Raw genomic sequence first — 21,261 nt, 5'->3', positions numbered from 1 at the left:
CCCTCGATGTTGCTAGATGGGTTGCTCTTTCCAAGAGTCGGTGCAGACTCGATGGGCCGAATGGCCTCCTTCTGCACTGTAGGGATTCTATCTCAGAGCTCAGCACCAGGAGCCCCCACCCAACCCATCCCCAGCTCGTCCCAGTTCTCTCCACACCCACTCCTCCCTCCTCGGTCTCACCCTACCCCCTCTCGCAACCCCTCCTGCCCGCAGTTATCCCCTTCTGAACCTCCGCCCCGCTCTCTCATGATCCTACCCTTCATCACACTCCAGGGTCACAGCAATGTTCATTCCAGACGGTGGGGCTACCCTGGAGGATAGTCCATCCCGCAGCCCCGCCCCCCCCTCCCTTTTACAGCCCTGATGGTGACGTCACAGCGGAACCCACCCCTCGGCCCAGCCAATCAGTGCGGGGGTGCGGGCCGATGTCAATGTCAAAGAGTAGGAGCGCGCCGGCGCTCGCGGGCGGCTGTTGGTGTCGCGAACGGGAGCACGAGGGCCAGGCGGAAGGCTGACCCACCCACGGGGGGGGAACTCTGACAGGCAGGTTCGTACCGGTTTGTAGTGGGTGTCCGATCGAGGTGGCGGTGGCTGCGGTTCTCCGGGACCACAGCACCGGCGCTGTGCTCAGGGGCCGCGCTGGGTGTGGCGGTGCAGGATTGCGGCTCTCCCGGTTGGGATGGGGGTGAGAGCAGTGTGGGATTGGGGTGAGAGGAGTGATTTGTCGGCCCGCGGGGCTGGGAGGCTCCCGGTCGGACGTGTGTGTGGAACATGCCCGGAAGCGGCGTTGTCGGCGCGCTGGAAGCTCCATTGAGCAAAGAGGCGGTGCAAACTGCACCCCTGCTGTCAGCTCCCTCAGCACACGAGCCAAAATACAACAATAACCTGTCATTAAAATAGAAGCAGAAACTGCTGGAAACGCTCAGCAGAGCAGGAAAGAGAGAGAGGGAGACCTGTAACTAAAAATTGGGCAATCATTTTTATTAAGACAACTATTCTGCAGAGACGTATTGTTCCTTTAAGATTTAAATAGTTACCCAATATGATTATATTCATAGTGAATTAAATTGTGACACGATTGGTGCTTTAAAACCTGTTTACTTTTCTCTGTAAAAATTCATCTCCGTGCGTTCCTCGGACATGTACTGAGCAATAAAATACATATCAGTGTCAGTCAATATGAAGATGCATTTTTCGAGAATTACTTTTTTAAAATTCCTCTTTCCCATTTGTAGCTCAACCTAACACCAAGGTTATGTTTTATTAACAATGATTTGAGTCAACACTTCCATGATGAAAGATCAATCAACCTGAAGTCTGTACCTCTCTTCACAGTTGCTGCCTGACCTGCTGAATATTTCCAGCATTTTCTGTTTTTATTTTAGATTTCCAACCTTTGCAGTATTTTGCTTTTGTGTTATTGTAGTAATAAGTTGAAATAAATGGTGTTGAATTTTAAAATAAATAGTTCAAGTTGTATGGGATGTTTCATCGCATGCATCTACCTACATTGCTTGTGTCCAGCAGTTCACAAGCTTGACTTCCTCTCTTAATGTTTCCCCCAAGTATTTCTTGCCTTAAAAACAAAGGGCAGCTATACTTAATATTGTGAATTATCACAATTTGTACTTGTACATCTGGGATGTATAATCTTTTTTTTTAAATCCATTTAATGTTCATGTATATTTCATAAATTTAAATATTGGATACTATTACAATATTATTATTATTGTCCTGCAGTTCTTAATTTTCAATGAATGCAAAAATACTTTCTGGGGTAAGATGCTCTTAAAACATACTTCTTTGACCAAGCTTTTGGCCATATGTCCAGATATTGTCATCTGTGGTTTGGTATCTCAATTTATTTTTGCTGAAGTCACTTGTTTTTAATGCATTGCAATGTTTGCTGCATCCCAAGGTACATATTGAGCAATATCAGTATCAATCAACATATACTATTAAATCATTATACATGCATTTTACATTGTTTTCTCCATTCTGATAATGGATTTATGCATGGTGCAGTAGAGGTAATTTGTTGCATTTCCCATTTTTATAGGAAATGTTGGAAAAATTGTCACCCTGTGCAATTTAACCTGGTGAAATGTTGGTGCCAATACAGCTTGTGTTTCCAGCACTTCGAAATGGAGAGTTAAGCAGAATATATGTCACCGCCTACCGCCATCACAGTTTCCAGAATTACTTATCTACACAAATCAGTTGGCAGACAGCAGACAGATCCGTGCGAAAAACCTTTCCAAGAACCTTGCTCAAATGGGGCAATCCTGAATACTTATTTGGTCATTTCCATTTAAGGAACTACAGGACCACAGTTGCACAGTTTTATAACCTTACTCCTCCTCAAGTTAACAGCATCCTGAAGGCAAATGAGTACAGTTTTAAGGTACCTGAATTTGATGGGAAGAATGTTAGTTCTGTTCTGGGTTTTGACTCGAACCAGTTGCCATCTAATTCTCCAGTTGAAGATCGAAGATGTGCAGCTACCAGTCTGCAGACGAGAGGCATGCTGCTGAGTGTTATAGATGGACATGCAGGATGTGCCTGTGCACAGGCAGTTAGTGAAAGACTGTTTTATTATATTGCTGTTGCTTTGCTAAATCAGGACACCTTACTGGAAATAGAGAATGCAGTGGAAAATGGGGGTGTTGTATTGCCACTTTTACAGTGGCACAAACATCCTATTGATTACTTCAGTAAAGAGGCATCAAAAATGTACTTTGACAGCTTAAGAACCTACTGGCAAGAGCTAATTGACCTCCACACTGAGGAGACTCCTGATACAATTGAAGCTTTGACAAATTCATTCAAAAGGCTTGATAATGACATTTCATTGGAAGCTCAAGTGGGCAACAGTAACTCCTTTCTCCATTATTGGCAGTTGAGAGTGGCATTTTCTGGTGCAACTGCCTGCATTGCACACATAGATGGTGTAGACTTGCACATTGCAAATACTGGAGACAGCAGAGCTGTGCTTGGTGTACAGGCAGAAGATGGAACCTGGTCTGCTCTCACACTGTCCAATGACCATAATGCACAAAACGAGAGTGAAGTGGAAAGGATTAAGTCTGAACACCCAAAATCGGAAGCAAAAAGTGTTATTAAACAAGACCGGCTGCTTTCCTTGCTAATGCCATTTAGAGCTTTTGGAGATGTTAAGTTCAAGTGGAGCATAGATCTGCAGAAACGTGTGCTGGAGTCTGGCCCAGAAATGTTAAATGAGAATGAATGTACAAAATTCTTCCCACCTAATTATCACACACCCCCATATCTAACAGCTCAACCTGAAGTCACTTACCATAAACTAAGGCCTCAGGACAAATTTCTTGTTTTAGCCACAGATGGGCTGTGGGAAATGTTACATAGAGAGGAGGTTGTAAGAATTATTGGGGAACATCTAACTGGTGTCCACCTTCAGCAGCCTATTTCTGTTGGGGGTTACAAAGTGACTCTTGGTCAGATGCATGGCCTATTAATGGAGAGGAGAGATCGCATTTCATCTGCGTTTGAGGATCAAAATTCTGCAACTCATCTTATACGACATGCAGTTGGTCAAAATGAGTTTGGAGCTATTGATCATGAGCAATTGTCCAAGATGCTCGGTCTTCCTGAAGAACTGGCACGAATGTACAGAGATGATATAACAATTACAGTAGTGCAGTTTAATTCCCATGTTATAAATACACATTACAAACATGTTGCAGAAAGCTAAAATTGTTTGCATAGCAAGTATGGGTCAACAAAAGTTTGGATTCACAAGTTGTTTGTGGAAATTGTACCATTGTGATTTAATACATTTATTTATGACATAAGTAAACATTGTGGTCAGGTCATATGTAATGGCTTGGACACCGGACTGTTTTAAGTTAATTTGGAATTGCTCTGCAATACTTTCATATGACTAGCAAGAATTGTATAAGCTGATCTGTTCATAGTCAAACTTTTGGCTTTGTATGAAATGGATAATAGTTAAATTGTGAGTCACCAATTTTTTTTTTTTAAAAATAATTTTTATTGAAATTTTTCGATACAAACATTTACCCCTACTACATTTTTAAATTATAACACAACAAATCCCCCCTGGAAAATCCTCCCCACGCCCTCCCCCGCGCGCACCCCCCCCCCCCCCCCCCCCCCCCCGCGCTACCAGTCTAGCAACCAAACCGTTTTTTCCCTTTCTGCCGATGGCCTCGGGCAGTCATTGCCCGCGACCCCCCGCTGACGTGCTCCCTTCGTTGCTATCCCCCCCCCCCCTCCCTTCCCCCCCCCTTTCTCCCCGGGTTGCTGCTGTTTCGGCCTCCAGTTCCTATCTCTGATCCAGAAAGTCAAGGAAGGGCTGCCACCGCCGGAAGAACCCCTGTACCGACCCTCTCAGGGCGAATTTGATTCTTTCCAATTGGATGAAGCTTGCCATGTCGTTTAACCAGGTGTTAACACTTGGTGGCCTTGTGTCCCTCCACTGAATCAAGATCCTTCTCCGAGCTACCAAGGACGCAAAGGCCAATATTCCGGCCTCCCTTGCCTCCTGTACTCCTGGCTCCACCCCAACCCCAAAAATCGCTAGCCCCCACCCTGGTTTGACCCTGGTTCCCACCACTCTCGATACCGTCCCCGCCACCCCCTCCCAGAACTCTTCCAGTGCCGGGCACATCCAGAACATATGTACATGGTTCGCAGGGCTTCCCGAACACCTAACACACCTGTCCTCCCCCCCGAAGAACCGACTCATCCTAGTCCCCGTCATATGGGCTCTGTGCAGCACCTTAAATTGGATGAGGCCCAACCTTGCGCACGACGACGACGAATTGACCCTCTCTAGGGCATCCGCCCATGTCCCATCTTCTATCTGCTCTCCCAGCTCCGCTTCCCACTTGTCTTTCAGCTCCTCTATCGATACCTCCTCCACCTCCTGCATTATTTTGTAGATGTCCGAGACCTTCCCTTCTCCGACCCAGACCCCTGACAGCACCCTATCACTCACCCCTCTATCGGGAAGCAAGGGAAATCCTTCCACCTGTCGTCTGGCAAATGCCTTCACCTGCAGGTATCTAAACGTGTTCCCCGGGGGGAGCTCAAATTTCTCCTCCAGCTCTCCCAGGCTCGCAAACCTCCCCTCTATGAACATGTCCCTCAGTTGCCTGATGCCCGCCCCGTGCCAGCTCTGGAATCCCCCACCAGTGTTCCCCGGGACAAATCTGTGGTTCCCTCTAAGTGGCGCCGCCATCAGACCCCCCACTTCCCCCCTGTGTCGCCTCCACTGCCCCCAGATTTTAAGGGTGGCCGCCACTACCGGACTCGTGGTATACCTTGTGGGGGGGAGCGGCCATGGTGCCGTTACTAGCGCCCCCAGGCTTGTATTGCCGCAGGACGCCCTCTCCATACGTTTCCAAGCTGCCCCCTCCCCCTCCATCACCCACTTGCGCACCATCGATGCGTTCGCCGCCCAGTAGTATCCGGAAAGATTGGGTAGCGCTAATCCTCCACTGTCCCTACTCCGTTCCAAGAAAATCCTTCTCACTCTAGGGGTGCCATGTGCCCACACATAGCCCATAATGCTGCTAGTTACCTTCTTGAAGAAGGCCCTGGGGAGAAAGATGGGCAAGCACTGGAACAGAAACAAGAACCTCGGGAGGACCGTCATTTTGACTGACTGCACCCTCCCTGCTAGCGACAGCGGTACCATGTCCCACCTCTTGAACTCCTCCTCCATCTGCTCCACCAGCCTTGAAAAGTTCAGCTTGTGGAGGGTCCCCCAGTTCCTTGCCACCTGCACCCCCAAGTACCTGAAGCTCTTTACTGCTCTCTTAAAGGGGAGCCGCCCAATTCCCTCCCCCTGATCTCCCGGGTGTATCACAAAGACCTCACTTTTACCCACATTTAATTTATATCCCGAAAAGTCCCCAAACTCCGCTAGTATTTCCATTACCTCCGGCATTCCCCCTTCCGGGTCCGCCACATATAACAACAAATCATCCGCATAGAGTGATACTCGATGTTTCTCCCCTCCCCTTGTCAGTCCTCTCCACCCCCCTGAACCCCTCAGTGCCATCGCCAACGGTTCAATCGCTAATGCAAATAGTAAGGGGGATAGGGGGCATCCCTGCCTGGTACCTCGATGGAGCCCAAAATACTCTGACCTCCTCCCGTTTGTAACCACACTCGCCATCGGGGCCGAATACAGCAGCTTCACCCACTTGATAAATCCCTCCCCAAACCCAAACCGTTCCAGCGTCTCCCACAGGTATTCCCACTCCACCCTATCGAATGCCTTCTCCGCATCCAGTGCTACCACTATCTCAGCCTCCCCCTCCACTGCTGGCATCATAATCACATTCAACAGTCTCCGGACATTTGTGTTAAGTTGTCGTCCCTTTACGAACCCCGTCTGGTCCTCATGGATTACCCCTGGCACACAATCCTCTATTCTGGTTGCCAGGACCTTTGCCAACAGTTTGGCATCTACATTCAAGAGGGAGATAGGCCTGTAGGACCCGCACTGTACAGGGTCTTTGTCCCGCTTCAGGATCAAGGAGATCAGGGCCTGTGACATTGTCGGGGGCAGAGCCCCCCCCTCTCGCGCCTCATTGAAGGCTCGCACCAGCACTGGACCCACCAAGTCCACATACTTCTTATAAAATTCCACCGGGAACCCATCCGGCCCCGGCGCCTTCCCCGCCTGCATCTGGCCTATCCCTTTAACTAGCTCCTGCAGCTCTATCGGCGCCCCCAGCCCCTCCACCCGTTCCTCCTGGACCTTTGGGAACCTCAATCTATCGAGGAAGTTCTCCATTCCCCCCCTCCTCCTGGGTGGCTCAGACCGGTACAATTCCCTGTAGAAATCCCTGAAGACCCCGTTCACCTCTTGCCCCTTCTGCACTACGTTCCCTCCCTTCTCTCTCACTCCCCCAATCTCTCTGGCTGCATCTCGCTTGCGCAGCTGGTGTGCTAGCATCCTGCTCGCCTTTTCCCCGTACTCATAGACCGCGCCCTGTGCCCTTCTCCATTGCGTCTCCGCCTTCCTAGTGGTCAGTAGGTCAAACTGGGCCTGTAAACTGCGCCGCTCCCTCAACAGCCCCTCCTCTGGTGTCTCCGCATATCTCCTGTCCACTTCTATAAGTTCCCCCACCAGTCTCTCCCTCTCCTGCCTCTCCTTCCTTTCTCTGTGTGCCCTTATGGAGATCAGCTCTCCTCTGATCACTGCTTTCAGGGCCTCCCAGACTACCCCCACCTTCACCTCGCCCGTGTCGTTCGTGCCCAGATATCTCTCAATGCCCTTCCGGACCCTTCCGCACACCTCATCGTCCGCCAGCAGCCCCACATCCAGGCGCCACAACGGGCGCTGGTCCCGTGCTTCCCCCAGTTCTACCTCTACCCAGTGTGGTGCATGGTCCGAAATCGCAATGGCCGAGTACTCCGTGTCCTGCACTCTCGAAATCAGCCCCCTGCTCAGTACAAAAAAGTCTATTCTGGAGTACACCCTGTGGACGTGGGAGAAAAAAGAATACTCCCTCGCCCTTGGCCTGCCAAATCTCCAAGGGTCTACCCCCCCCATCTGCTCCATGAACCCCCTTAGCACCTCTGCCGCTGCCGGCCTCCTATTCGTCCTGGAACTCGATCTGTCCAGCCCAGGGTCGAGCACTGTATTGAAGTCCCCCCCCCATGATCAGGCCCCCTGCCTCCAGACCCGGAATGAGGCCCAACAGGCGCCTCATAAAACCCGCGTCATCCCAATTCGGGGCATATACATTTACCAGCACCACATTCTCTCCCTGCAGCCTACCCTTCACCATCACGTACCTACCCTCCTTATCTGCTACCACCTGCGCCGCCACGAACGACACCCTCTTTCCCACCAAAATCGCCACCCCCCGGTTCTTTGCGTCCAAGCCTGAGTGGAACACCTGTCCCACCCACCCCCTTCTCAGGCGTACCTGGTCTACTACTCTCAAGTGAGTCTCCTGCAACATTGCCACATCCGCCTGCAGTCCCTTTAGGTGTGAAAAAACCCTTGCTCTCTTGACCGGCCCATTCAGCCCCCTCACGTTCCAAGTAATCAACCGGGTCGCGGAGCGACCCGTCCCTTTCCCCTGTCTATTAGCCATGTCCTGTCCCCTGTTCGCCCCGGGTCGACCCTCCCCTTCTGACCCGTTCCCCATGGCGATGGCCCCCCCCTCTCGCCTCCCGTTCTTCCCTTCCCGTCCTCAGCCTTTCCAGCAGCAACCCGGTATCCCCCCCTAACCCCCCTTTCCCCCCCCCCCCCGCCTGGCTAGGACCCCTCCTAGCCGCAGTGTATCCACCATCGTACTCCCGAGAGTCAGCTGGTTTTCGCTGACCCGGCTGCCCCTGCCACACTCCGACTCCTCCCGATGTGGGGGGGGAGGGGCCTCCCCCCCCCCCCCCCCCTTGCCATCCCTCTCTGACCTCGCTTCAGCGCGGGAAAAGCCGCCATTGCTGGCCACACCCCACTCTTCTCTCCTCCCCCTTCCCCCGTCCCGCGCGCGGGAAACAGGGGAAAGCCCGCGCTTTCGCCCGGCCACACCCTACCCCGCCATCTTCAATTCCACCCCCGTCCCCATCCAAGCCCATAAAAAAGCCCCCTTAAAACGAGAGGAAGAAAAAAGAGAAAAGGAAAACACGCATAACCAACTTGCACCCCCCCCGTCCCGCCTCCCCAACTTAACAATATAACAATATAAATAACAAATCTCAAATAAATACATAAATACATAACTATGCCTGCATAACTAAATAACTAAATAACTACCCAATAATAACGTATTTAACCATCACCCTCCATCGAACAGAACAGTAACCATAACCCTTAAAGAACAGATCAAAAAACAGTAAAAAAGCCCCCCCTACAACAACAATAATTAAGGGAAGTTGGCAACGGGAAGAGACACACAAAAAGGAACCAAGAAACCCCCCATAACACAAGTTTCAAAGAAACCAAACGATCCATCAACTTTAACCAAGTTCCGACCTGGCCTAAGAAAGACATGGGCCACTTGATCAGTCAAGGGTACTCGGGCGGCCTCGACCGCCGGCGTTCCCAAGTTCTAGTTCAGGTCCAGCTTTTCCTCCCGAACAAAAGTCCATGCCTCCTCTGGGGTCTCAAAGTAATGGTGCTGGTCCTTGTAGGTGACCCACAAGCGCGCTGGCTGCAGCATTCCGAACTTGATCCTCTTTGCGTGCAGCACCGCCTTCGTTCGGTTAAACCGGGCCCGCCGCTTTGCCACCTCCGCACTCCCGTCCTGATATATCCGCACCGTCGAATTCTCCCATTTGCTGCTTTTCTCCCTCTTGGCCCACCTCAGCACTTTCTCCCGATCACAGAGACGCTGGAATCGCACCAGCACCGCCCTCGGGGGCTCGTTCGCCCTAGGCCGCCTAGCCATGACCCGATATGCTTCCTCCAGCTCCAGGGGCGATGGACCGGCCCCCTCTCCCATCAGGGAGCTCAGCATCTCCGCTACATATTTCGGGAGATCAGGCCCCTCCAGGCCTTCTGCTAGGCCCAGGATCCTCAAGTTCTTCCGCCTCATTCGAGTGTCCAGCTCCTCAAAGCGGCTCTGCCATTTCAGGTGGAGTGCCTCGTGCACCTCCACCTTTCCCACGAGGACCGTGGCCTCCTCCTCCCTTGCAGTCATCTCCTGCTGCAGCTCTCTTATCGACGCCTCTTGGGTCGCCTGGGCCCCCATCAGCCTTGTGGTCGTCGCGTTCATGGACTCTAAGAGTTCCACTTTCAGCTCCGTAAAACACCGGAGGAGAGCGGCCTGCTGCTCCTCCGCCCATTTTCTCCAATCTTCTAGTGCGCCACCGGCCGCCATTTTGGTCCTCTTCCCCCGCTTTTTTCGGGGAGCTGCTGCCGCTTTTTTTGTCGCCCCACTCCGAGTACCGACCATAAAGTTGGTCTCACTCTCCTCAGGGAGCCTTCCCCCACCGGGATTCGTCTTTACAGTACCGTCGGGGCCCTCCAATCGGCCCTTAAACACCTTTGTCGCAGGAGCTGCCAAATGTGCGACTTAGCTGGTCATAGCCGCAACCGGAAGCCAGTCACCAATTTTTAATGGAATCGAAAATAAAATCGCGCTTATAGACAAATTTCTATAAATTATAAGATGTTTCATGCATTATGATATTGTAAAATTATATTGAATCCAATTACTTTATTGATCTCCAAGATACAGAAGGTGGAAATCGAACAGAACACTTGTAGTTGCTTGTATATTCTATGCTGGTCTCCTGTGGTCTAATTAAAACATAAATGCAGGGTTTGTTTATAGCTGCTGTTTCTAGTTTTAACTATTTGCATTTTGTGTTGCAGGAGTAACTTTTAAAATAGTTTATTTTAAGAATGGCATTCAAACTATATTGCAGGCGTTCTGTCAAGAAGAACCAATTTTCCTGCAGTGAAGATTGTGACACACTGCTGTTGAGCGATTAAAAGATGTGGAAAGTATTGCCCTTTGTTTTCAATTGCCCATCAATTTATCATGTATACTCAGGAGAAGAAAAGGATGTTTCAATATTTCTAAATCTGTTTGCTATAATTTTTGCTTCACAGATGCAAGGAAAAAAGTTAAAATCTATCTTCAGGAGAAAGTTCTGTTTTTTAAAAATTTGATTTAAAAAAAAAATGTTTTTGTGCTCTTTTTAACAAGCAAATATGAAAGCTGATGGTGCACATTTCTAGTCATTGACAATCGCCTTTGGGGACATGTTTGATTGAGTGCTGTAATTTATAATTTTGTTCTGATTTTGTCAAATGACATCACTGTAAAGTTGTAAACTGGCAATTATGAAGCACGTGTACATGTGAATACATTTAAAATACCGTTTAGATGGGTGGCACAGTGCCTCACAGCACCAGATACCCAGGTTCAATTCCAGCCTCTGGTGACTGGGTGGAGTTTGCACTTTCTCCCTGAGTCTGCATTGGTTTCCTCCAGGTGCTCCTGTTTTCTCCCACAGTCCAAAGATGTGTTAAATTGCCCCATAGGTGGGGTTACTGGGTTATGGGGATATGGTATTGGTTTAAGTAGGGTGTCCTTTCCAAAGGCTGGTGCAGACACGATGGGCTGAATGACCTCCTTCACTGTAAATTCTATGATTCTAGACCACTTAACTACTGGTCTGTCCTTGGAAAAATCCTAGGCTGTAAAATAATAGAAGATCATATATTGCTCTGGATTGTATTCGTCACTTGAATAACTATTTCATGTTGAGGGAAAGTTTTGACTGTCCCCTTGCATTTTGTGCAATTTACAAACATTCTACAGGTCTGATACTTTAAAGTGAATTGAATAGAGATATAGTATGCATGGTTTGCATTGACTTTATTTTACTATTCCTTATGATTTGGTTTTTGCCTTCAGCACTGAAGGAAGGTAACTCCTTTTTTAAAAAAAATTTCTCCAAGTATGATTCATGTTACAAATTATATTGCTATTTATGTTGTAGTGTGGGTGAATATGCATATGATAAAACTGTTTAGAAAAACTTAAGTGGGCAAGCTATATATAGCTACAGCTGAAATAGGTTTTGTGAAAGGAAGATTATTTATGTATATATCATGGTGCGCAGTACTATCTGAAACATTTAATTCTGATGTATTTTAGAGGAAAAAGGTTACAAGGAGCTCCATTATTGGACTTTTAACCCAATTCTGTTTTTTTAGTTTACTTTAGTAACACATCGCATGTTGACAGCATTTGTTTTGAAATATTTATGTAAAAAAGAACCTGAAGGAACCATATTGGAAAGATTGCTTTGTATGCATATAGAGTATTGTAAAGCTATTCTGGCAATTCAAAAATGGCCACCCCATATATTGCTATGCTGATATTGCATTGAGAGATGATTAACCATCAATAGGTCCAGAATATTAGTGCCAAATTAAAACACAACCTGTTAACTTCTACTTCAATAATGTTTACATGAGTGTGCTTGCGTGCAAATGGGGGATATGGATGAAGAGGGCCATTCATCCCATGTTACATTCAGAAAGAACTAACACTTTATATATTTCCCTCCTTCCACCTCCACTAACCACTCCTGCTTCTTAAGTGATTTTTGTTTCCACTATGCTACTCCGATGCCCATTTCACATGTTAATCACTGTATGTGGCACAATGTCCTGGATACAAGTCCTAAAATTCCTCCTTCATACCTGTGCCAGTTTAACTTTCACAGGTCCAGAGTTACTTAAATAAAAACAGAACTGCTTGAAAAACTCAGCAGGTCTGGCAGCATCTATGCAGAGAACGTTTTAAGTCATATGACTTCAGAGCTAAAGAAGGGTAGAAATGTGATTGAACCATGTCTGTGTAGGGCTCACCCCCACAACCCAAAGATGTGCAGACTATGTCGATTGGCCATGCTAAATTGCCCCTTAATTGGAAAAAATAATTGGATACTCTAAATTTATTTTTGAAATGTTTGTATAGTTGGAGGGGAGGTGGAGAATTTGGGAGCTTGGGAAAGATTGTCAAAGATCTCATAGTCAGAAGTAAAAGGGATTATTAATGGTAGTGTTAAAATCTAAAGTGGCATAAAGACAAGAACAAGGGTCAGTACTCTGAAAGCAAAGCAAGTTACAGAGGGCCTGGGGGGGCGGTGATATCAAAATCACAGGACCCCATCATAGCCACCTTCTTTAGTTTTTAAACACTGTCTGTCTTGTCTGTGACATCTTTGATAATCTCTCCGCAGATGCTGCCAGACCTGCTGAGTCTTTCTGGCATTTTCTGTTTTTATTTCTGATTTCTAGCATCTGCAGAATTTTGCTTTTTTTTAATATATATATATACTAGTTACTTAATCTAATTTTGGTGTGACACACATACACTCCCTTGTGAGGCAAAATAAATCATTGTTTTCTCATCCTTCTTCATTACTTATCACCCCGGCACAGTGGGTCAGTCTCAAAGCACTTCTCTCATCACCTCAGGACTCGAATGTACTACTTGAATCGGGTAACCAACAACTATGTCTAATAAGAGCACTATAAGTTTAAACATCTCCTCCTCTGCCCTATCTTTTGACTATAGTGTAGTGTTCTATTTGTCAGTCTGATCAATGGCAAAGCATCTTAAACATGCACATTGTCCACAATCTAACTGCTCCATTGAGTGGACTTGACAAACAGCAAGTATATTCTTGATTTCACCTTTAACTCAATATCGTTCAGAGTATTTTTCTTTTTATTGTCTACGGCTTTTTCTTGCGAGCAATACTTTACGCTTGTTGAATTTCAGCTGCATTGTTCAGCCAATTCGCAGTAGTCATATAAAGAGCAGTGATTGAACTTGGGGAAACCTGTTACATCAGAGCTCTTCTGTTTAATTGTAAATTGCTGCACTGTGAATGGATAAAGCCTGTTACAAGATATGCTGACAAAGTTTTATATTCAAACAATTATTGATTGTTTTGGCCTCTGTACTGTTGATCATTGTATCTGCTTTATTGCCAACTATTTATGATTTTTTAAATAAAGACGCTTTATAAAACTGTTATTTACCTTTTTGAAATTTTCTGATGTTTAGAATGTTCAAAAATATTTTTTGAAGTTACTTGTTTTGGCTGCACTAGTAATAGACCAAATAATTTTTTAGTTTGGATTTTAGGACGTGCCACTATTAAAAGAGTAAATCCCACTGCTCTTTGACAATAAAAATACAGTCAAACATGGAAATTAGAATTTTCTCTCCTAGCAACCATGCTCCACAAAAAGCCATGCAGTAATACCGTCCCACAAAGATCGACTATTGAAATGCATGGAAGAGTATGAAGTCGCTGCACCTGAACTTTCCATAATTTGGGGCTTGTTCATTCTGCTCTTAACTGCATGATAAGTGTGGAATCTGGGGCGGGGTTCTCCGACCCCCCCCCCCCGCCGGGTCGGAGAATCACCCGGGTCCGGCGTCAATCTCACCCTGCCGTGTCCCCTATTGTCTGCCACCGGAGATTCGGCGAGGGCGGGAATCCCCCCCCCCCCCGGTGATTCTCCGGCCTGCGATGGGCCGAAGTCCCGCCGCTGTCAAGCCTCTCCCGCCGGTGGGAATCAAAACACCTCCCTTACCAGCGGGACTGGCGGCGCGTCCGGGGTCCTGGCGGGCGGGCTCATAGGGCGATCTGGCCCCGGGGGGGGGGGCGCCCCCACAGTGGCCTGGCCTGTGATCGGGGCCCACTGATCGGCAGGCGGGCCTGTGCTGTGGGGGCACTCTTTTTCTTCCGCCTTTGCCATGCTCTTCACCATGGCGGAGCGGAAGAGACCCCCTCCCTTGCGCATGCAGCGGGATGACGCTCCAGCGCATGCGCGGACTTACGCTGGCCGGCGAAGTCCTTTCGGCCCTGGCTGGCGTGGTGCCAAAGGCTGTTCACGCCAGCTGGCAGAGTGGGAACCACTCCGGTGCAGACCTAGCCCCTCAATGTGAGGGCCCGATGCCGGAGTGGTACACGCCGGGACCCCCTGCCCCGCCAGGTAGGGGAGAATCCCGGCCCATGTTCCTTCAGATTTTAACTCTTGAAAATTTGAAAAATGTCGGGTGCAATTCTCCGCACTCACGACGGTGCGGAGAATAGCGGGGTTCGTAAAATTTTACGGCCACGCTAGTCTGACGCCCTCCTGCTATTCTCCCCCCCCCCCCCCCCCCCACGCCCGACTCCCGATACGAATCGCTGCCGCCGTTTTTTTACGGCCAGCAGCGATTCTCAGCTGGCCGATGGGCCGAGTTCCAAGCCCTTTACGGCTGTTTTTACGAACGGCAAACACACCTGGTCTGGCCGTTCGTAAAAACGGCCGTAAAGTCCCGATTTTTAAAACCATGGCACCGATTGGCACGGCAGTGCCACGGCTGTGCCAAGGGTGCCATGGGCCCGCGATCGGTGCCCACCGATTGCGGGCAGCGGGTCCGATACCCGCGCACTCTTTATCCTTCCGCCGCCCCGCTGTATCACTTCGCGGGGCGGCTGAGGGGCATCCCGGCCCGCGCATGCGCGGGTTTCGCGCAAATGCGCGATGACGTCATCCGCGCGGGTTGGAGTCTTCCAATCCGCGCATGCGCGGCTGACGTCATGTGACGCGTCAGCCGGCGCAAACTCTGGCAAGCGGGCTTAACGAAATTCGTTAAGCCCGCGATGCCGGAGTTTACGGCGGCGGCATGCTAGCCCCGACCGGGGACCAGAATCGGTTCCCGGTCGGGGAGGGGGAGGCTGGCGTCAAACCCGCCCGGATTTGACGCCAGCCTTACGATTTCTCCCTCTCTGGGAGAATCGCTCATGCACACGCTAAAGACTAACTTACTTCTCTACCGTTAAATGACTAATACTTATCTAAGAAGGAACAGGCAAGGTCAGGGAACAAGGCCTTTGTTCCGTTCTGGTCTGCAACTTCTTGATACTACTGGTCGGCACGGGTATAAGTAATGTCTGGGTCAAGGTAACGATCGTCGTTTTGGCACTTATCGATGGCTGCTGCTCGACGGCTGGTGTAAAAGACAGGATTCTGGAGTCGGAGGCCGGAGACAGGAGACCGAACCATGTGCGGGACCTTTTATAGGTCCCAGGAGGTCCGTGCCCCTTGGGGCGGGCTTCCTCACCTGCTAGGGATCGATTGGGCCTTTTCCCAATCGATATGATTTGAACCCCCCTATTTTTACTATTTAAACCCAATATTTCTTTCCCCTTTTACTTTGCTTTCTGTACCTGATTTGAACCAGACTTCCTGGTTCAATAAAGTCTGCTTGCATGAAGGGATTTTGGTATTCCAACTGTCACTTCCTGGTTCAATAAAGTCTGCTGCATGAAGGTGGAGTTACTAACTGATTTCTGACCTCTTAGGTTGTGATCTGTTGCAACTTTAATAAAGCTACCATGTGATGTGAATGGTGAAAAGAATCGCCCCCTTGATGCTGACTGCATTCTCGAGTCACATGAATCATGTAATAATCTTTATTGTTGTCACAAGTAGGCTTACATTAATACTGCAGTGACGTTACTGTGAAAATCCCCTATTCGTCACACTCCGGCTGTTCAGGTCCACCGGGAAAATTCAGAATGTACATTTCACCTAACAAGCACGTCTTTTGGCACTTGTGGGAGGAAACTGGAGCACGCGGAGGAAATCCAAGCAGACACGGGAGAACATGCAGCCCCCACGCAGACAGTAACCCAAGCTGGGAATCGAACCTGGGTTCCTGGTGCAGTGAAGCAACAGTGCTAACCACTGCTACCATACAGTACATCTTTGAAGACTGAACTCCAAATGTACTTTGCTCCGAGGCCCCGTAAGCTTCTTTTGGTTAGTATCTCCTGACTCTCAAGCCATGAACAGCCTCATTTGCGAGGTAGTACATTTGCATCACACTCCATTCCCCCATCTTCATTATACTCTTGTTGGTTACCATTACTGACACTTGATAATTTCTAGCATCTTACATACGGGAACACGAAGGGAAAAGCAAGTGAAGTGGGGCAGGGGAATAGTTGGGCTGAGTTAGTGGCCTTGGCTTCACCTTCATCATCATTCACCCTCCATCACTCCCATAAATGATGAGGAAGGAATTTAATTTTTTTTTCTCCTCATTATTATCTTCCTCTTCATTTTCTGGCCCTCTTTGCCATGATGGATCTGCAATAATGAAGGGTACAGGATATGACTGAGTGAGTATTTCACTCAACCGTTATTCCAATGGAGATGGTGGAGTGCTGTTTTGCAAGGTACATGATGACTGTTCTGACACAAACTACCCATAATATGTTTTAAGAGTTGAATGCATGCCTTTCAGACCAGACTCCTACTTGAGGGTGAATGCTGTTGCTCGTTCTGAGTTAGTGTGTTTAACACTCCTCCAACAGAGGAAGTGTGCTTAACACTCGCTTGGCTCTGTTTCTTATTTCTATGCTCTGGAGTCGCCAGGTGCCGTAAGAGACACCGTCACAAGCATCAAGGTCAAGTTCAAAGCAATAAAGCTATACACCAATTAGTAAGTCCAAACAGTTAGAGTTTATTATAACAATTATAATAAATACTCATGCACACGCTAAAGACTAACTTACTTCTCTACCATTAAATGACTAATACTTATCTAAGAAGGAACAGGCAAGGTCAGGGAACAAGGTCTTTGTTCCGTTCTGGTCTGCAACTTCTTGATACTACTGGTCGGCACGGGTATAAGTAATGTCTGGGTCAAGGTAGCGATCGTTGTTTTGGCACTTACTTATCGATGGCTGCTGCTCGACGGCTGGTGTAAAAGACAGGATTCTGGAGGCTGGAGTCGGCACTATGTCAAAGGGGACATGCACTACCAATACACGGGAACCTCTACCTATCACAATAACTACTCTCGTCTTATTTTAAAAACATTCTATCATATCTTAAAATCTTACTCATTCATACCACAGTACATCTTGCTTTCTGACTCGGCAGTCGAGTACAGAACCATATAATACATCCGTATCATTTTTATTTACAGATCGCTATAAATAAATTTCTTATGCATCAAGGGGTTGGGGGGGATTGGTGAAAACCGAAAATAGGGGATTGAACTCCGTAAATGGTTGAGGGGCAGGAGCAGGAGGCTCTCCTTTTCCATTTCCTCAACCTGAGGGTCTGCACTATGATGCAGAGAATTGCAATCACCAAAAGTGATTCAATTATGTATGACATCGAGTACCAGGTCATGAATTTGGTGCACCAGGTCTGAACCTCGCTGATCATCGCTGAGCATGGAGAAGTCGGTGTGTGGGAAACATTAACGGCGGGGTTCATGGGGGAAACATGGTTTGCGTTCGCGGGCAAAAATACAACAATAATCAGTAACAATATGTAGGCTTCCATCATGGTCTTCTTTCTTCTCTCCCTTTTGTATGGCTGATCTTGCCGTGAACCCTCCTTCGACTGTTCGAAAGCTATGGGATCAAGCACAGTATCTGTCAATACACAGTTTAATATCTGTAATGCTAATGTATCTGTCCTCTCATTCCAATTGTCCCTTAAATGAATGGTCAAGTCACTCCCTGTGACTCCCCTCATTTTTTTTTTTTCAAATGCGAATTTAGGACCAGACATACACCTAACAACTTTTCCTCTGCGAGCCGTCTCGCAGGCTTTGCGATTTACCATCCGAATGTTCCTGGATGTAAATAGCATGTGGGATGGCTGCCGAAGGGCTACCTAAAGAAAAATGAAACCAAATTTTGAACGAAAAGGTCGAATGAGTTGCGTATGGGCCGCTACGGGTAAGATTTGTATGGGATCCCCGGGTAAGACGTGCTGTGCCGTACCCGAGCTTGGCTGACCAAAGGGGGTTCTCAGACAGGGCGGGTCCTCAATGCCGTTTCTCCACTGCCTGAGCAACCTGAAATGAACGGGCAAGAATGTATTCATATGGAATTGCAGCCTCTATTCCCAGAATAGAGGGGCACCTGAAAAACAAAGGAGGAGCCAAGATGCTCCAACATCTGAAAACATAAGACAAGTCGTGAACTTTGTCGGTTCACCAGAGGATATCTAACTGAAATTCTCAGAGATATCTGCGGACAAGCTAACGTGTATGTAAGGCAGTCACAAGCTTTTCAGCTGAAGAGGCAGTGTCCGATCTGCAATCAAACCCTTAACATATAAACAAAGAAACAAACGTGCAGGTTCCATCAGAAAGGATATCACTTCCCTCAAGCGGTTCCTCTGTTACATCATCTGGACACCTCACTTCTCCTCTTTCTCTGTGAACAGGGTCACAAAGGGGTTGCCGTGTCGGGAGTCAGACATCAAGTCTTCCTTTTCTCCCGGATCCCATACTCTCGTATGGATCAGGCATGCAATCTGTGCATTATGTGACCGGGGGTCACTCTCGTCGTTACGGACAAGTCGCCAAGATGTGGGGTCTAAATTTGAAGGGGCATAGTCGGTGTCGTCGGGGTCGGGTGATGGGTCTGGGTGTGGGTTTGGATATTTAATGTAGGTGACCTCCATGGGGTCACTGGAGTCGGGGTTGTAGTCGCTGAAGTGGGGGCTGTAGGGTGGGGTGCTGTGGCTGTCCTCAGTCTCACAGTCAGTGTAGCTGTCTCTGCTGTGGCAGCTTGTGGGCGTTCCGGGGCGTGGTCTGGAGTCAGTGGGCGGAGTCGAGGGCGAGTCCGATGAGGAACTGGTCTGTGAGGGGGAGGGTGGAAATGTGTCTCTTGTGGGCGGAGCGAGATGTTCTGCTGCGTCCAGTAGGACATGGTGTGTGTGGTTAGACTGTGTTCCACAAGCCTTTAACTGGTTAATATGAAACCACACAGTCTTACCGTTGGGGTATTTTATTCTGTAAACGGAGGGGCTGATTTTGTCCGAAATTGAATATGGGCCGGAAAATTTAGGAGCCAAAAACATGCTGGGGTTGTAAACAGATAACATAACCTGTTGCCCAACCTGAAATTCTGTGGGGTGTACATTCTTATTAAAACAAGCCGTGCTCTGTTTTCGTCGCTTGCCTAGGGTTACTGCGGCTGCTAACTGTGCAGACCTCACAGTTTCCACTAATTCTTTGACTGCTTTCTCATGTGTGAGGGCCGTCACTTCGGGGCTAGTCATGTCCAGTCCTAAAAGGAATTCTGTCCCTTTCATAGGGCGTCCGGTCATGAGTGTATGTGGGGTGAAACCTGTAGATGATGAAACCGTGTTGCGGATGAACATTGGTGCGAATGGGAGCACTGAATCCCAAGTCGAATTGTTCTCCTGTACCATTTTCCTAAGGGTCGATTTTAGGGTCCGATTCATGCGTTCGACTATCCCGCTTGACTGGGGGTGATACGCAATGTGGAAATTTTGTTTTATGCCGAATATGGTCAGGACGTTCTTCATGACCCGTCCTGTGAAGTGAGATCCCTGATCTGACTCTGTACTTCTGGGGAGACCCCATCTCGTAAAGATGTGGTGGGTCAGGATCTTTGCAGCTGTCTTAGCTGTGTTGGTTCATGAAGGGAATGCCTCTACCCATTTGGTAAAGGTATCTATAACTACCAGAACATATTTATAGCCATTCCTGCAAGGGACAATGGTCCTATAAAATCGATCTGGAGGTTTGTCCAGGGGCCATTAACTGGGCGAGTATGGCTAAGTTGTGCCTTCTTTGAGTACCTCTCCGGGTTATTTTGTGCACAAATTAGACAATTCTCGATGTAGTGTGTCACATTGTTTCGTAAGTTTGGCCACCAACAGAGTTGTCTGAGGTGTCTTGTGGTCGGGTCGATCCCTTGGTGTCCATGACTGTCATGGAATAAGGCAATCATTTGATTCCTATCCTGTTCAGGAACCACATATAGTTTGTCTTTAATGATCACACCCTCATGTGTGGTCAAAGCGTGTCTGAACCTATCATATTGGGCCACAAAGTTTCCTTTAAAAATCTCCCTGAGATTTCCGTCCTGTTTCTGTGCCTCAACTAAATCTTTAATATCTGTCTGTGAGACCAGAACTGCACTCACAGGGGCGCTAGCTGGTGCGCTAGCTGGGGGTGTCCAAAAGTGACCTCGCCTGGAACCTGCTTTTGCCAGTGCGTCGGCTTTTACATTTCCAGGGGGGGATGACCTATGGTGACTCCTAACTTTAAATATGCCAAAAGTCCTATCCTTTGCCTTGTCTAGGATGTGGCGGAGTAATGGCGCTGATGGAAGGGGTTTCCCGTCTGCGGAGACAAAACCTCGTGTCCTCCACAGGGGTAAAAAATCGGTCAGGCTGTTGCAAACATATAAACTGTCCGAATATATGTCTGCTGGGCTGGGGAACGAATCTGGGTGGTCCACTATATAAGCAATGGCCGCGAGCTCTGCTGCCTGCGCGCCTAAGTGACCCGGTAATTTTAAAGAAATTTCTTCTAGCGCGTGACCCTGCACATCCTCAACATAAATCCCGCATCCAGTGATGCGTTCTCCATCTAAAACCGTGGATGAACCGTCCACGTATATTTTTAATGGGGTACACGTGTCTGTGTGCTGGGGGCTCTGGCTTGAATTTCCTATCTTTCTGGGGGGGCGTCTTTGCTATGAAGGGTCCTGTGTTGTGTAGGGGTGCTACAATTTCGCATTCATGGGGCTGTCCTGGATACTGGAGGTGGTCCGCTAAAAATGTGTGTGTCCTGGTCCGTTTAACTATTATGTCCCATCCTTGTAACAGTAACGTCCATCTAGCTGCTCTTATCTGGCTCACTGAACCATCCTTCAGTCGACCGTCTAAAAGTAACTGTGTGGGGGTGTGCTCGG

The 21,261-nt window shown here is 48.3% G+C and overlaps 1 protein-coding gene across 1 annotated transcript; it reads left to right on the top strand.

The window, feature by feature from the left end:
- Positions 1-402: 402 nt before the first annotated feature.
- On the top strand, positions 403-3,997 carry pdp1 (pyruvate dehyrogenase phosphatase catalytic subunit 1). Its single transcript, XM_038809036.1, has 2 exons — positions 403-547; positions 2,060-3,997. Exon 2 carries the CDS (start codon positions 2,105-2,107, stop codon positions 3,728-3,730), a length of 1,626 nt encoding a protein of 541 aa, XP_038664964.1. The 5' UTR covers positions 403-547; positions 2,060-2,104; the 3' UTR covers positions 3,731-3,997.
- The last annotated feature ends 17,264 nt before the right edge of the window (positions 3,998-21,261 follow it).

Source organism: Scyliorhinus canicula, chromosome 10 (assembly GCF_902713615.1).
Source record: "Scyliorhinus canicula chromosome 10, sScyCan1.1, whole genome shotgun sequence".
Taxonomy (NCBI): domain Eukaryota; kingdom Metazoa; phylum Chordata; class Chondrichthyes; order Carcharhiniformes; family Scyliorhinidae; genus Scyliorhinus; species Scyliorhinus canicula.
The sequence above is the reverse complement of the archived record's forward strand: the minus strand, read 5'-3'. Positions and strand labels throughout refer to the sequence as shown.